General features: G+C 44.7%; 2 protein-coding genes and 1 long non-coding RNA gene across 3 annotated transcripts in view; all 3 read right to left on the bottom strand.

The window, feature by feature from the left end:
- Nucleotides 1–105: 105 nt before the first annotated feature.
- On the bottom strand, nt 106–1,955 carry eva1a (eva-1 homolog A (C. elegans)). The gene is made up of 3 exons (XM_056608559.1): nt 1,842–1,955; nt 1,025–1,423; nt 106–663 (listed from the first exon to the last, which is right to left on the bottom strand). The coding sequence occupies exons 1-3, from the start codon at nt 1,942–1,944 to the stop codon at nt 551–553; spliced, it is 615 nt and encodes a 204-aa protein (XP_056464534.1). The 5' UTR covers nt 1,945–1,955; the 3' UTR covers nt 106–550.
- Nucleotides 1,956–4,592: 2,637 nt separating this feature from the next.
- Nucleotides 4,593–6,971, bottom strand: LOC130403125 (uncharacterized). The gene is made up of 2 exons (XR_008904061.1): nt 6,906–6,971; nt 4,593–4,762 (listed from the first exon to the last, which is right to left on the bottom strand). It is a non-coding gene; the product is annotated as an uncharacterized LOC130403125 (long non-coding RNA).
- Nucleotides 6,972–10,426: 3,455 nt separating this feature from the next.
- Nucleotides 10,427–15,315, bottom strand: part of itsn2b (intersectin 2b) — a 34,109-nt gene continuing 29,220 nt past the window's right edge. The window contains exons 37-41 of the mRNA XM_056607156.1: nt 14,743–14,861; nt 14,275–14,357; nt 13,947–14,030; nt 13,409–13,582; nt 10,427–13,055 (exon numbers count right to left, since the gene is read on the bottom strand). Coding sequence (XP_056463131.1) covers nt 12,907–13,055; nt 13,409–13,582; nt 13,947–14,030; nt 14,275–14,357; nt 14,743–14,861 — 609 coding nt within the window. The 3' untranslated portion in view covers nt 10,427–12,906. The remainder of the gene's footprint in view (nt 13,056–13,408; nt 13,583–13,946; nt 14,031–14,274; nt 14,358–14,742; nt 14,862–15,315) is intronic.

The raw sequence follows: 15,315 nt of genomic DNA, 5'->3' as shown, positions 1-15,315 counted from the left end.
AGAATTTGTATCTGTATAAAAATCTATCGATATATAGGCTATTGATATTGTAACACATCAGAAATTATACAAGAAAAACGTAATTCTCTTAAAAAAAACCTCACATGTATTTATTATAATCAACAATTGCACTCAATGTTATAAACAACAGAGGCTTCTGACAAAGCCTGGAGATAGAAAATAAGTTGTACAGTTAATATGTCCTTGGTTTAACATTGTCCATTGAAGGATCGGTTCTGTGGTCGTGGGCTACTTTCCTTAGTTCTGTGTAATGTATTGTTTTTGGGACTACCACAACTGTAAAGTCATCGGTAAACATGAGTACTTTGTAGGGATATTCTATTGACAACACAAGTTGAAACACAATTCCAACTGACTTAAAGCCCAACCAAAGCACCGTGAAATAATGAGACAACGCCCGTCCCTCCCCTTCCCTTTAATTCCATTGCATTTCCTTTCGTTTTCCTCTGTTTTCCTTTTCTGGACACATAGTCTATTGGAGCAGGCCGTTGCAGAGGGTGTGCGGAGTGTGTCAGACAGTGGGGTCGGGTCAGTAGTATCTGTTGAGGCTCTGGGTTACGGTGCGGATGTCTGGCTGTCCATTCATCCAGATCTCCCGCAGGATCCTCTCTCTCTCCTCCAGGCGTTGGGATCTGTCCAGATCTACACACACACACATACAAGAAACATGAGCGCTCAGGCACACACATGTAAACACACACACGCACACACAAATACACACACACACACACACACACACACGAATACACACAGGACAGATGAGTGTACACTGACAAAAGCATACAATGTCCTTTTACATTACCCTCAAATGAAAGTAATTATTTTATGAACAGTTGGTCCCTGTGAGTGCGTGTTTGTGTGTGTGTATGTCTGTGTGTGTGTGTGTGTGTGTGTGTGTGTGTGTGTGTGTGTGTGTGTGTGTGTGTGTGTGTGTGTGTGTGTGTGTGTGTGTGTGTGTGTGTGTGTGTGTGTGTGTGTGTGTGTGTGTGTGTGTGTATAATACCATCTGCCGAAGTAAAAACCCTGGTGCTCAAAAGGGCTCTCTCAAAGCGTCTCCGTTGCCTTGCCGACATGTCTGCGGGGTCCTCCCAGTCCTCTGATTGGTTGTCCCCACTAGGGACATGCCCGCCCGCCGGTATGAGAGTCATGTTGTCTGGGTTACTGTTCCTCGGACAGTCATGAAGCTGACGCTGGTGCTGATGCTGGAGCTGATGCTGGAGCTGATGCTGCGGCGGATGCTGAGGCCGAGCCTTGTTGCTACGGTGAGGATGTTGAGGGCGGTGGCTGTTACCATAGTGACAGTCAGTTCGACAGTGTATTTGGAACACAATGGCGCAAAGGGTGACCAAGAGGCCAACACAGACACCAGCCAGGAACACCAACCCAGTCCTCTCTGGATGATCTGGGGATGAGAGGCACACATTGCTGTGAGACCAGGTATAGAACCGTTGCTAGGGCTCGTACAGAGTCTGGGAAGAAAGTGAAAATATTTACTCAATATATTATGATTACATATTTATATAAAATTCTAGAGTTTAATCCGATGACAATGCTGACGTTTTAGTGTTTTTTTTTTTTTTTAAAGTCCAGTCTTAGCCTCCCTAATGTGGTGGCGAACTTTACCCGCGTTTAAAATGTCTATGCTGCTTGTCTTGGTCAATTCTCCTTAAATACATGTTTAATATCAAGACAACGACATGGACAACCAAAGTTCACAAACTAATGTTTTTCTATAGTCAATAATCAAATGCAGATATACCTAATTGAACTAAGGCCTAAAGGTTCTGAGTGGCAAGAGTTTCATAAACCTTGTAGTTTACCTGCAACGAATGTGTAAGCGGCCAACATATTGCTCAGCATCGCCATCTCCTGGGAGGCCGCCGTTACATCCGTATTTGGGCTTCCTGTAGGTGGCGCACTCATGATGTGACAGGGAGTTGGATCAAGAAAATATTCTGCTATACCTTTCCAATATGAATACCCACTACGTCTCCTCTATTTCTGTAGAAGGGAAGTAAAGAAGGAAGAAAGTATAGACAAGGGGGTGTAAACTTTATGGGAATGATGGGTTGAGGCAGGCGATAGCAAAAAGGAGTGAGAAAACGAGTTGGTGGAGAGACAGTGAAAAAGAGAGGAAGATGGGTGACAGAGAAAGTGAAAGTGTAGCTATTGAAAAAAATAGAGAGGAATGGTATGGGGGGGGGGGGGAGTGGGGGGATAGCATTATTATTTAATTATACATTATTAACTTCAGCTGCAGCATGAAAACGCTAACAAATCAGAAATCTATTCTCATCTGTCAACACCTTTTCTGTGAAGACACAGGAACCGGAGAACGCATTTGCCTCTTGGTATGAACCACAAGCTTCAAAAACATCTGAAGAGATAAGTAACTGGGGTACATTTGTTGTAAGGTCTTACAACAAATATACCCCATCCCATATATTTTCTTTTATAATATAACATCTATCATCTATGCCAATACATTTTATCACAAGTGGCTGTTTGTTTGTGCCCAGCCAGAGTGAGAATATTAAAGCCATGAATATAGCTTGTGTGCTGTGAGACATTTTCATCCATTATATTCAACCTTTCCAAATCAATACAATAATTAATTTAGTTGTCCCCCTTGGCCGTTTATTATAAAGTCCTTGTTAACGTTTCATCCTTGTGGGTTATGAACATGCACACTGCATGCTCCTCACTACAGTATAATGTAAAAACACACACATATGTGCAGGCGCGCGCACAAACACACACGCACACGCACACACACACACACACACACACACACACACACACACACACACACACACACACACACACACACACACACCACACACACACACACACACACACACACACACACACACTCACAGACGCATACACACAGATGCAAAAACAAATAAACACACACATACACAAATACACACACACACACACACACACACACACACACACACACACACACACACACACACACACACACACACACACACACACACACACACACACACACACACACACACACACACATACTCTCCAGGGGGAGGAAAACATGGTGAAAATACACAAAGAGAAGAATGCAAACATGTTGTTATCGTGTATGGATTGGCTGCAGAGGAGGGGGAGCAGAGAAAGTACAGAGTACAGAAAAAGAACCAACTACAAATTAAATAAAAAACTGTAGGAACGAGAGTCAGGAACCGAAATCAAACAGCGTAAAGAAAAGCCAGCCTCTTGCTCGTTAGTGTCCCCTCCAAACCATGTTGTTTCAATGACTGCCCGCAATACATTTGACAATAGGCTGATGCAGTATACAATTATTATTTACAATCCACAGAATCAAGTTTACAAAATAAGAAAACATGGCTGAAGCTTATTTTGTAAAGTTCTGAATAGCTGCTTTATATATAACAACACATTCAAAATAATAAAACAACCGCATGTGAGTTAACCTTCGTTTGAAAAAACAAACAAACAGAAAAACCCCAGCAATTCACCACAACACAAAAAGACATACAGTCTGCAAAATAGCTGACCAAAAAAACGCCAAACCAAAGCATGGTAAAATAAACAATGCACCTCGCAGCCTATTTTAAAATGCACAGACGGCCCAACTGAGGCCTATTCTCGGGCTGTGTGTAAATGCTGCAGGAGAAAACTGCCCTCCTTTCTCCAGCTCTCCTTTACTCTTTCTGTTAGTGTGTGTGTGTGTGTGTGTGTGTGTGTGTGTGTGTGTGTGTGTGTGTGTGTGTGTGTGTGTGTGTGTGTGTGTGTGTGTGTGTGTGTGTGTGTGTGTGTGTGTGTCTGTGTGTGTGTGTGTGTGTGTGTGTGTGTCTGTGTTCGGTGTGTGTCCCTCTCTCTCTCGCTCTCTTGAGTTCTCCCTATTATCTCTCTTCTGTGTTCTGTTCCTCTTGGGAGATAAACATTTGGCTCCTGTCTGTAACAGCAACTGGGCTGATTTTACTGTGCCATCATCACTAATAGGTCCCCTATGTTTAACTCGTACTCATCTTTTCTCACTCATGCGTCCCTCCTCCCTTTCTTTATTTCCTTGGATCTCTCTCTCTCTCTCTCTCTCTCTCTCTCTCTCTCTCTCTCTCTCTCTCTCTCTCTCTCTCTCTCTCTCTCTCTCTCTCTCTCTCTCTCTCTCTCTCTCTCTCTCTCTCCCTCTCTCTCTCTCTCCCATCATTATGTGTCTCCACATCTGCTCCCTGCAGCCACTTATTTTGCTCCCAGTGAATTATTTGTGCACGGTTCCTGCTTAGCCGTCATGTTCATTTTGATACGAGAAAGTGCTCCCACACGTCTACACATGCTTTTACTCAGATGTTGTTTAGTTGTTTTTTTACGCTATCTCTCGCTCTCGCTCTACATCTCTCTGTCTCGCACCTCAGGCACATGAACACACAAAAAGAAAGACACACACACACACACACACACACACACACACACACACACACACACACACACACACACACACACACACACACACATACACACAAACACAGACACACACACAACTACTAATACTAACCTGTAGTGATTCCACAGTGTTTCTCGTTGCCGTGTGTGTGTGTGTGTGTGTGTGTGTGTGTGTGTGTGTGTGTGTGTGTGTGTGTGTGTGTGTGTGTGTGTGTGTGTGTGTGTGTGTTGGTTGGTGTGGTTGTATGTGTGTGTGTGTTTGAGGCTAATGCAGTATGACACAGTCCGTTCCCTTGTTACCGTCCTACATGACCTGCAGGAGAGGGGGGGGGGGGGGGGGGGGGGGGGGGGGGAAGCACAAAACATAACATTCAAACAGAGTGAGGAGCAACAACTGCCTCAGCAGACAGGTAGGGGAGGACAATAGATAACTGTCAGAGGGCAGGGAGAGAGACATAGAGATACAGAGACAGAGACAGAGACAGAGAGAGAGACAGAGAGAGACAGAGACAGAGACAGAGAGAAAGAGAGAGACAGGGAGATAGACAAAGAGGGAGACAGAGAGAGACAGAGACAGAGACAGAGAGAAAGAGAGAGACAGGGAGATAGACAAAGAGAGAGACAGGCAGATAGACAGACAAAGACAACCTATTCAGTTTGCATAGTACTGTGTCTAATCCCTCTACAGGAATATCCTCTGTCTGGGGATCATCTGATTTAATTAACTGCACAATTCAATCATTTGAAATGACACCTGTTTTGATTTGCAAACCTCCATTACATTATTTGGCTCATGCATTCCACTAATATCCCAAACAAACACAAAGACACACACACAGACACACACACACGCACACGCACACGCACACACACACACACACACACACACACACACACACACACACACACACACACACACACACACACACACACACACACACATTCCTACTCACATGTGTGTGCTATGTCCAGAGCTCTACCCTCCTGTGTGCTCTCGTTCTCCTCTCTACCCCTCTGTTCTCGTCCTCCCTCCGCGCTCCCCTCTTCCTGCTCGTCCTTTATCCCTGTTCACCTCTTTATCCCTCCTCATCCCCTCTCATCTCCCTCTCTCCTCTCCTCTCCGCCTCTCCGTCTCGTCTCTCTCTCCTCTCCTCCTTTTCTGTCTCTTGCTGTCTCGTGCTTTCTTGTGTGCTCTCTCTCTCTCCCTCCCTCTGTTTAACTCGCTCTTGCTTGCTCTATCCTCCCCACTCTAGCTCTCTCTAGTTCTCTCTAGATTCTCTAGCTCTCTGTAGTTCTCCCTAGCTCTCTCTAGATTCTCTAGCTCTCTCTCGTTCTCTCTAGCTCTCTCTAGTTCTCTTTAGCTCTCTCTAGATTCTCTAGCTCTCTCTCGTTCTCTCTAGCTCTCTCTAGTTCTCTTTAGCTCTCTCTAGCTCTCTCTAGTTCTCTTTAGCTCTCTCTAGCTCCCTATAGCACTCTTTAGTTCTCTCTAGCTCTTGCTAGCTCTCGCTAGCTCTCTCTAGCTCCCTCTAGTTCTCTCTAGTTCTCTCTAGTTCTCTCTAGCTCTCTGCAGTTCTCTCTAGTTCTCTCTAGCTCTCTCCAGTTCCCTCTAACTCTCTTTAACTCTCTCTAGCTCTTTCTGGCTCCATTGCTCTAAACTGCCGAACTACAAACTGCTGTTCATACCCGGCTCTCCATCTCACAGGCTTTGACAATCAAGCCCTTGGTTTTTCAAAACTCAGCGAACAATTGATGGTCCTATATATAGACAGCTTTTATACCTTGTTTTCCCAGAGTTTGCTTTTCAAATTCGGTTTGCCAGAAGAAAAAAATAAAAATAAACTACACAGTGAGGAGAAAATAAAATTCTGCTAACAAGGCCAAGGCAAGAATCCAACATCCCTCCACCACTCTGCTCTCCTGGTTCCTGCTCAACCGTGGCAAGAAGAAATGGATGGAAAATTCCCCATTTACTCCTGTGTTTTCTCCAACTCGTCAAGCCACCCTTGTCTCCATGTGTCTCCTCCTTGCCGGCGGAGTAAAGGTCCGTTCCTCAGGGCTGGACAGAGACATCAGACTCCCTGTTGGCCTCCGCTCCGTCACTCGCTGTCCTCCAGGCGTCTCTGGCCCTATGCTGGTCCATTCCTCTGTCTTTATGTACTGTTAAACAACCTTTACCTTGCCTGTGTCTTTTTATGACCTCTATGTTAGTTTCTCTCATACACACACACCACACACACACACACACACACACACACACACACACACACACACACACACACACACACACACACACACACACACACACACACACTTCACATACACATAAATGCACAGACACACACACACACACACACACACACACACACACACACACACACACACACACACACACACACACACACACACACACACACAAACACAGTTGGGTGTCAGAAAAATGCTCTCGGTACACTTACTCAGAATTTGCGTGCCGGCTTACACAGCCACAGCCTCGTCCCGAGTTCATATGCTCTCACTTTCATTCGCTCTCACGCTTTTGTTTAGACTAAACAGAGAGAGAGAGAGCGAGAGAGAGAGAGAGAGAGAGAGAGAGAGAGAGAGAGAGAGAGAGAGAGAGAGAAAACTGAGTGAGAAAAAAAATCAGCAAGGAGTCAGAGTGGATTTGTGTGAGAGAGAGAGAGATTGAGAGAAAGAGAGAGAGAGAGAGATGGAGAGAGAGAGAGAGAGAGAGAGAGAGAGAGAGAGAGAGAGAGAGAGAGAGAGAGAGAGAGAGAGAGAGAGGGAGAGAGAGAGCAGAAACAAGAAAGATTCAGCAAGAGAGTCTCTGTGGATTTGTGTAAAAGTGAGAGAGAGTGAGAGTGAGAGAGAGAGAGAGGGAGAGAGAGGGGGGAGAGAGAGCAAGAGAGGTTTCAGTGGTGTGCTAGCTTTATATAAACAGAAACAGAAACAGTGAGGAGTGAGGTGGGAAACAGATACAGGGCGACAAGGGAAAGTAAAGAGAATAAAGGAGTGAGAGAGGAGGAGAACATAGAGATAGAAAAGAGAGAAAGAGGCAGAGGGTCATGGAAAGTAAGAGTGACATGGTGTTGACACAGAGATGAACACCGATAGCACATGTGTACAAACCAACTAACGTAAGGTGATAACCTAAACTCTCACATAAAGACGTGTTTAATCATAGATGCTCCGTTAATAGACAGGGGACAGGGGGCGCGGGAATGTGTTTTGATGGACGGTATGGGGTATGGAAGACATGCCTTAGGGCTGCACTTCTAAAAATACATTTATAAGTCACATAGCCTTTATTAAAAATGTATCTAGAAACCTGACAATCTGGCAGGTTATTCCGATGCTGGTGTTACGCAAGGGGAAAATGTCAGCCAAGCCATGTCCATTTAGGCGATGTTTGGTAGTAAGACTTTAGAATAAGGGTATATTAATGAGTCATTTGTTACGTAACTACTATAACATATAAATGAGCATTCAAGTTGCAATTTGAATGTTTCATCAAGCACATACCTTAAAATAACATGGGGATGGGGCTCAATGTAATGGCTTCATGTTAACTAAGGTATTCATTTATATATTTTTGAATCAAAAACCAAACCCATAAGCCTAACCCTAATAGGAAAACCTCACGCTAAAAACAAACCCTAGAACCAGAAACCAAACCCTTATCAAAATAGCAAACCCTCACCCTAAGACCAAACCGGAAAGCCAAAACCAAACCCAAACCCATACCACAATAGGAAAGCCAGACCCTAAAACCGAACCCAAGAACCAAAAACCAAACCCTAACCCTAAAACGAAAAACCAAACCTTAAATTATTAATGAATGTACCTTATTTTAAAATGTTAACAGTTTAGTTATATTCCTTATCCAGGAATAGAACTAAGATGGAACACTAAATAAACAAAACAAATATGTTAAATAAAAGTGCATAGAAATGTTGGGAAATTTGTGAAATGCCACATTTGTTACTAGTTCTGCAGAATCCCAGCATTAGTAGAGCAAAAGTGTAATCTCCAATAAATGATCTTCTCCACTAGCTAGCTAGACTCGTTTTATAAAGACAGTCCGCAGCAATTTCTTCAACTGCATGGCATGACATCTATTCCGGGCATTCAGAACATTTTGCTACCCAAAATTGTGAGTAAGGAACAACTCCACGGCCCAGTTTTGTTCTGACTAAAGGGACCGCTGTCTTCCCCTTCATCCCTCACGCGGTCCATCTCTGTCATGACCCGTTAGGATTTCCCGCTTTGGGGAGCGTACTTTGGCCAAGGCCAAGACATCTCATTATTATTTCTTGTGCATTGTGTGTGCGTGTGATCTTGTGCATGTGTGTGCATGCGTGTGTGTGCATGCGTGCGCGTGTGTGTGTGTTATGTAAGGCAGCTGTTCATGTGCTGCTAATCAAATCATTCCCATGGCTGGACGAACTGAAGCTGTGGTCCTCTCAAACTCATCCTCTGTGTTTCTCTCTCTCTTTCTCTCCTTTTTCCCCGTCGCTACATTCTTTTCTCCCCTTTAAGCTGTCCCTCTGTCTTCCTACATTCTCTCTCCCTCTTTCTCTCCCGCCTGTGACCTCAGGATACGTTCAGATCTTGTTTTTCTATTGTGTCTACTCCTCCATCTAGCCATGCTGATGCATTTCTGCTTTTCTCTTCCACACTACATTTCCTCCTCCGGCATAGGCAGCGCCCAGGTGGGGGTTGGAAGGGCCAGGGCCGGAATGTTTAGTGACTGAGCAGGGGAGCCATGCAATATAAATGGCTTTTGCGGGAATATCTGGGTAGAAACGTTCCTTTCCTTGCACCAGCGCCTTGGTGAGGACTCCTCCCCTCCCTGGAAGTAGCTTTGTTCCAAACCCTGAGTTTCTGTCGTCGCTCCCTCCCGCGGGGTCATTCCTTCTGTGCAGGCAGGAAGACTTCAAGAGCCTTCGGGTCTATGAAGAGTTTAAGTTTAGTTTGTTCTCACACCTTTCCCTCCGGCCTTATGAATAAAGTTGAACCGTAGTTTCTGTGCCTAGTGAGGCCTCACTATTGCATCTCCAATGTCTATTCAGGAACCTGTGCTCAGAACGACAGGATTAAAGCCAGTGCATTGGATCACACATAAATCTTGTGTAAATTAAACGTTAATCTATTAATATAGGATTACTGAAAAATGTCCCATAGGTAATGGTTCCTTCCTTTCCATTAATATTACATCTATGTTATTCACCGACCACACGGACACAACTCATAAGGCTTGTGTACATTTTAGATTTAGTGTTTGACGTACTCTTCTTCTTCTTCAAGTTCTTAGAGTAGGTCCGGCAGGGATCGCATCTGGTCAACAGTATCATGTATGTCCACCCACCAACTCAAATTTATGAAAAATATGACTGCATACATATTTGATAGCTTTGAATTTCATGGCTTGCTTTGGACACCCACATATGAATGACTGATTGGAACTAAACAATGCACCAGGGAAACCTTAAGTGTGTACTATAACAATAAGAACAGAATTCGCTGTATTTTCCATACATTGAGACAGGTAGAGGTATCGTTTTCATTCAACACAGGTGTGTCCTGTTAAGCACAACAATACACATAAACACAAGCAAATCGTATTGACTGCAGTCTACCTGTATGATGCATTATTTCGGGCATCAAAAAATGTTTCACTTTGGACAAACGAAAAAGCCCAAACGGTATATTGTAACCCAGACCTAGTTTCCATAACCCAGCGTCCTTTGCTTACTGTGAGCTGCAACCTCTGGGTGAGCCAGCTCCGAGACTTGGGGATGTCCTACATCTGTCCGTCACAGATCAGCGGGGCCGGCCTGGGAGGAGGTACCTAACGCCGTGTCTCCTCAGGAGGGCCTCTTATTGATATAGACTTCTATTTATATTACTGTCCCATTTCCATAATACTACTGTTCTCAGACGCGCACGTACGCACGCACACACGCACACGCATGCATACGCACACGCACACACAATACTCAGAATCACTCGGTCATTTGAATATCTTTATTTATTGTATGTAAGAAACCCTGATTGTGAGTGCCGTGTGGAGACCCCAGGGGGGCACACTCAGCAGGTTAGAGAGAGGGGGTCTCCACGCTCAGAAGCCATGCGCAGGCAGCATGTTAGGTACAGCACAGTAGTACTACGTTAAGATCCAGGTAAAAACCAAATCACAAACCCACAAACCCCCAACGACCACCCGCACGCACACATAAAGAGCGCTGGTTCACCCTCGCATCGTCCATAAAAGAAAACCAAACAAATATAAAACAGCGTTTTATACGGGACCGTTCAAACCTAAAGGCAATAGCCCAAGGTGTTTGTTTACTGTGGGGATTATAATCAAGCAGGAGACGTCCAGACAGCAGGTGTGACGGACAGACTACGGTCCTAGTTTTACAGTACAAGGTAATCAAGGGGATCGTCTCATCAGCTAACGCACTGTGTTGCCTCACTAAACACCATGGCTAGATTTAGACGAAACTAACGGTTTCAGACACACCAACAGAGTAAAATATGACAGACATTCCCCAGCATCTCGAACCTCAACCGTCAAGATAGTCCCACACGCATAAATTAAAAAATAAATACAATCTTTTTCTTCCTGCCACTGGTGGCCAATAGACCACTAGGTGACTCTCTAGCAGGACAGTTGCAAAGTAAAGGTGGCAAAACGCACACAAGAGCATAGGGAAGCAAAGGAACACATTTCACACACAATAAGTTGTCTTTGTAGTACTGGATTTAAGGTGACCCCATGAGACAACATCTTGAGATGAGAGAAAGAAACCATTGATTGTAGCAGGGACAGGAGTTCGCAGACATTGCAGAAGAAGGAGAGTGGATTAAACTAAACTAATTGAACTGAAACAAATTAATCCTAGGTGAATCGTTAAAAAAAAAAATACTGTTCTGTAATCGTTGGCAATGCAATGCCTCAAAATGTTGACACTCTCTCTTCCCGTTAATGACAAGAGACAAATGTTGAAAGTGAAATAGCAAAAATTAAGACATGTAACTTGTCCTTTGAGCGCAAACTTGGCCAAACATACGGCTGGTGTCATATTCAAAAGGATAGCATTATTATGAAGGCTACGTATTATAACCATCATATAGAAACCAAACATCTCCTAACGATCTTCAGCTTATGTTGTTGTTTGTACAGCTCTACGACTGCTTATCTCACATATCGATCCCGTTTGACTGCCTTTCTCTTAAAAACAGACATGCATATAGACACAGGTATGCACACACACACACACACACACACACACACACACACACACACACACACACACACACACACACACACACACACACACACACACACACACACACACACACACACACACACACACACACACACACCTGTGTCTAAAGGATGTGTCTGTGTGAAACACCCACACCTATATGCACAAAGACGTCCATTACAGTGCATGAAAACATTTCCTTGACAAAAGGGATTGAGACTTCGAAACCCAGAATATTAAAAAATAAAACATAACGGATTCTGGGGTTCCCCAGCCATCTGACTCATGTGAAGAGGGCTCAAGAGCCCGTCCCTTTGGTTAGAACTGGAGACGCCATGTTTGTGCTTAGTTTGCTCGTCCTCTGAACTGAAGTGTGTAGCCGCCGTCATCAGCCCAGACCGAGCATTGCATGAGCGAACTGGCCAGCAGGTCTTTGGAATCACCATGGCTGATAGTAAAAAATAAAAGTATCTATGGCTTTTGACAATGTCTTTCCCCATCACCATCGCTCAAAATATACATCTTGTTGATTCCCCGACAAACGGATAAGAGTACAAGGAAAATGTTATGTAGTTGAGCAGGCTTGCCAAAATAATATATCAAGAAATAGTTTGGGTTATATTAACAGTAAATGGATTTTAATCATAGAGGCTATATAAAAATAACTTCAAAATACGTTCAGATAAAGGTTATTATTTTATAGATTTAAGGAGAGCAGCAAAAAGCAAGTGAACTTGAGTTTCATTCCCATCTTCTAGTGTGAATATTGCGATTGGAAGACACTCTTCGACTAGACGGCCCCTAATGTAGGGGACTTATTCAACCCCTTTTTAGCCTGGTAAATACCTGGAAACCTTCGATTTAATTTGAAATATATTGCTTGTTGTTTTATGCATAGATACCAAAAACAAATCAAGTACTTGGTGAACATTTCCCCATCATAAAAACAATTGTAACCCCATCACCAGGGCCTTCCAGAGTAGGGACTTTGAAAAAGGCTATGTTGCAGTGCTCAGAAACGATCGATTTCTTAGTGGTGGCTTATTTCGAGCGAGTTCCCAGCCGTATCTTCTTAATGCCAGACGTGTGTCACGTGGGAAAGACACAGAGCCACTCTAGCACATGGCTAAGGGCGGTTCCTGTTGGAACGGCGGTGATAGACAGTCACTCTACTCCGACTGCTGGACTACTTGGGGTTGAAGAGTTGCAGGTCCAGGCGCACCCACACCTCCCCCGTGGGCACCTCGTGGAGCAGCAGGCGCCGCGTGGCCGCGCCTTTGTTCTCCAGCTCCTTCTTGATGGTCGCCACGGGAACCTCGGTGCGGCCCAGGAAGTCTGCGGGAGGGGGAGGAGCCAGGGGGGGGGGGGGAGGGAACGGGATGGAGGAGAGGAGGAGAGGCGGAGAGCGGGAAGTTAGTCAGGGAGAAAGTAACAACAAAAAAAACCGATGAAAAAACGATTGAGAACGATTTGTCCCAGAAATGTCAAAACTTAATAATAATGAATAAAAAGCTAACCGAGATACGGTCTACAACAAACACCGAAATCAACGAAATGTGAAATTAAATAACTGAAATCCTGCTCCAAATGATTATGTCTTGAGGGTGTACAACAGAGAGAGAAGTGGCATCGGCCTCGATCAGGAGTGGGGAGCAGGAGAGAGGCACGGCGGGGGGTGTTGGACCGACCGTCGGGGGAGAACTGGTCCCTCTCGAAGATGGTGATGCAGAGCACGTCCTGGTAGAGGTCCCGGATGTGGAACTGGCAGTTGAAGTTCCACTTGGGGTTGAGCGTGTCGTTGAGGGTCCTGGACGTGTACATCTGAGCCCCCATGGTCACCTCGCAGTAGGGGTTGCTCTTACCTGCAAGGGGGGGCGGGGTGGGGGCAGGGGGGGGGGGGGTGAGGAGGAGAGGGGAGGAGAGAAAAGAGGAGAAGAGGAGAGGAGAATGAGAGGAAAGTAGAAGAGAGATGGGAGTGGACAGAAAAGAGGAGAGAGATGGGAGAGGATAGGAGAAAAGGGATAAGGGGAAAGGAGAGAGGAGGAATAGAGGAGAGGAGCGATAGAGGAGAGGAAAGAGGAGAAAGAGAGGAGGGGAAAAGGAACAAAACAATGGAGAAAAACATACGTTTAAAAAAAAAGAGAACAAAGAAACAATGTTTGTTACAAAGAGAGCAAAGAATACGGAGGTGAATGACTGGAGCGGGTTCAGGAGGTCCGTTCTCACCGTGGGCCTTGTTGGGCTTGAGCTCAGTGGCCTCCAGGATGGTGACCAGCAGACGCCCGATCCCGCTGGGCTTCAGAGAGCGGGCTGGGGGAACACACACACACACACACACAGTCCAGCTTTATCCAAAGTCATACGTGTACAACTAGCCGGGACGCGCCATTGCAAATAAATCATAAAACACAATAACTATAAGAGTATAAGAGTAAACAAGTGAAATTAAGGTAGTCGTATATTGAAAGCAATATAAAAATATGTAGCTGTTAAAACGGAACCATTTCCTGTTTTCATGTTGCGTATGTGCGTGCGTGCGTGCGTGCGTACAAACCCTGATAGGCTTTCTCTCTTTTCTTCTTCTCTGTCTCGATAAAGTTTTCAGAAGCAGCCTTGACCTTCTGAACCCACGCCGTCCTGCAAACAAGCATTTAATCCACTGTCGTTAGCACACATACATACATAGGTACATACATAGATACTGTACATACATAGATATATACATACACACATAGATACATACATACACACATAGATACATACATACACACATAGATACATACATACATAGCATACATACACACTTTACATTCTACATCTTCACATTCTTACACACGAAATGCGTGGGCATGCGCGTATGTTTTCATGTGTGTGTGTTCTTGTTTGTAAGTGTAAGTACATATAATGTAGATGTGTGTGTGTGTGTGTACACGTGCATGCGTGTGTGTCTGAGTGTGAGTGTGAGTGTGTGCATCTGTGGGCATGCGCGTGTGTGCACGTATGCATGCATATGTGTGTGTACCTCTCATTGATGTTGTCGGTCTTGAGGATGTACACTCTGTCGATGTGTGAGATGTGGAAGATGGGTTCATCACTGGAAGGGTCCGGAAGCTTCACCAGGACCTCGTTCAGAAACACAGGCTGGGGAACGAGAGAGGACCGGCTCAAACGGTAACCACTATAGCGTGGTCCATGTAAAAGGCCCCAACAGTTAGATTGATTACACATTTTTTTCAAAAAATAAAAAGGAAATACAAAATACAAAAACATTCAAATAAAAAGGGGAGGAATAAAAGAGTGTTATGTTGGGTAAACTTAATGTTGGGTCGTACCACCAAATAGAACAGGGTTGAGCTGTGTGTCTATGTCGGGTCGCGCCATCACATGGAACGGGGTTGTTGTGTGTCAATGTCGGGTCGTACCACCACATGGCACAGGGTTGATGTGTGTCTATGTCGGGTCGTACCACCACATGGCACAGGGTTGTTGTGTGTGTTATATGTCGGGTTGTACCAACACATAGAACGGGGTTGTTGGGTGTCTATGTCGGGTCGTACCACCACATGGCACAGGGTTGTTGTGTGTATTATATGTC

Source organism: Gadus chalcogrammus, chromosome 14 (genome assembly GCF_026213295.1).
Source record: "Gadus chalcogrammus isolate NIFS_2021 chromosome 14, NIFS_Gcha_1.0, whole genome shotgun sequence".
NCBI lineage: Eukaryota > Metazoa > Chordata > Actinopteri > Gadiformes > Gadidae > Gadus > Gadus chalcogrammus.
The sequence above is the reverse complement of the archived record's forward strand: the minus strand, read 5'-3'. Positions and strand labels throughout refer to the sequence as shown.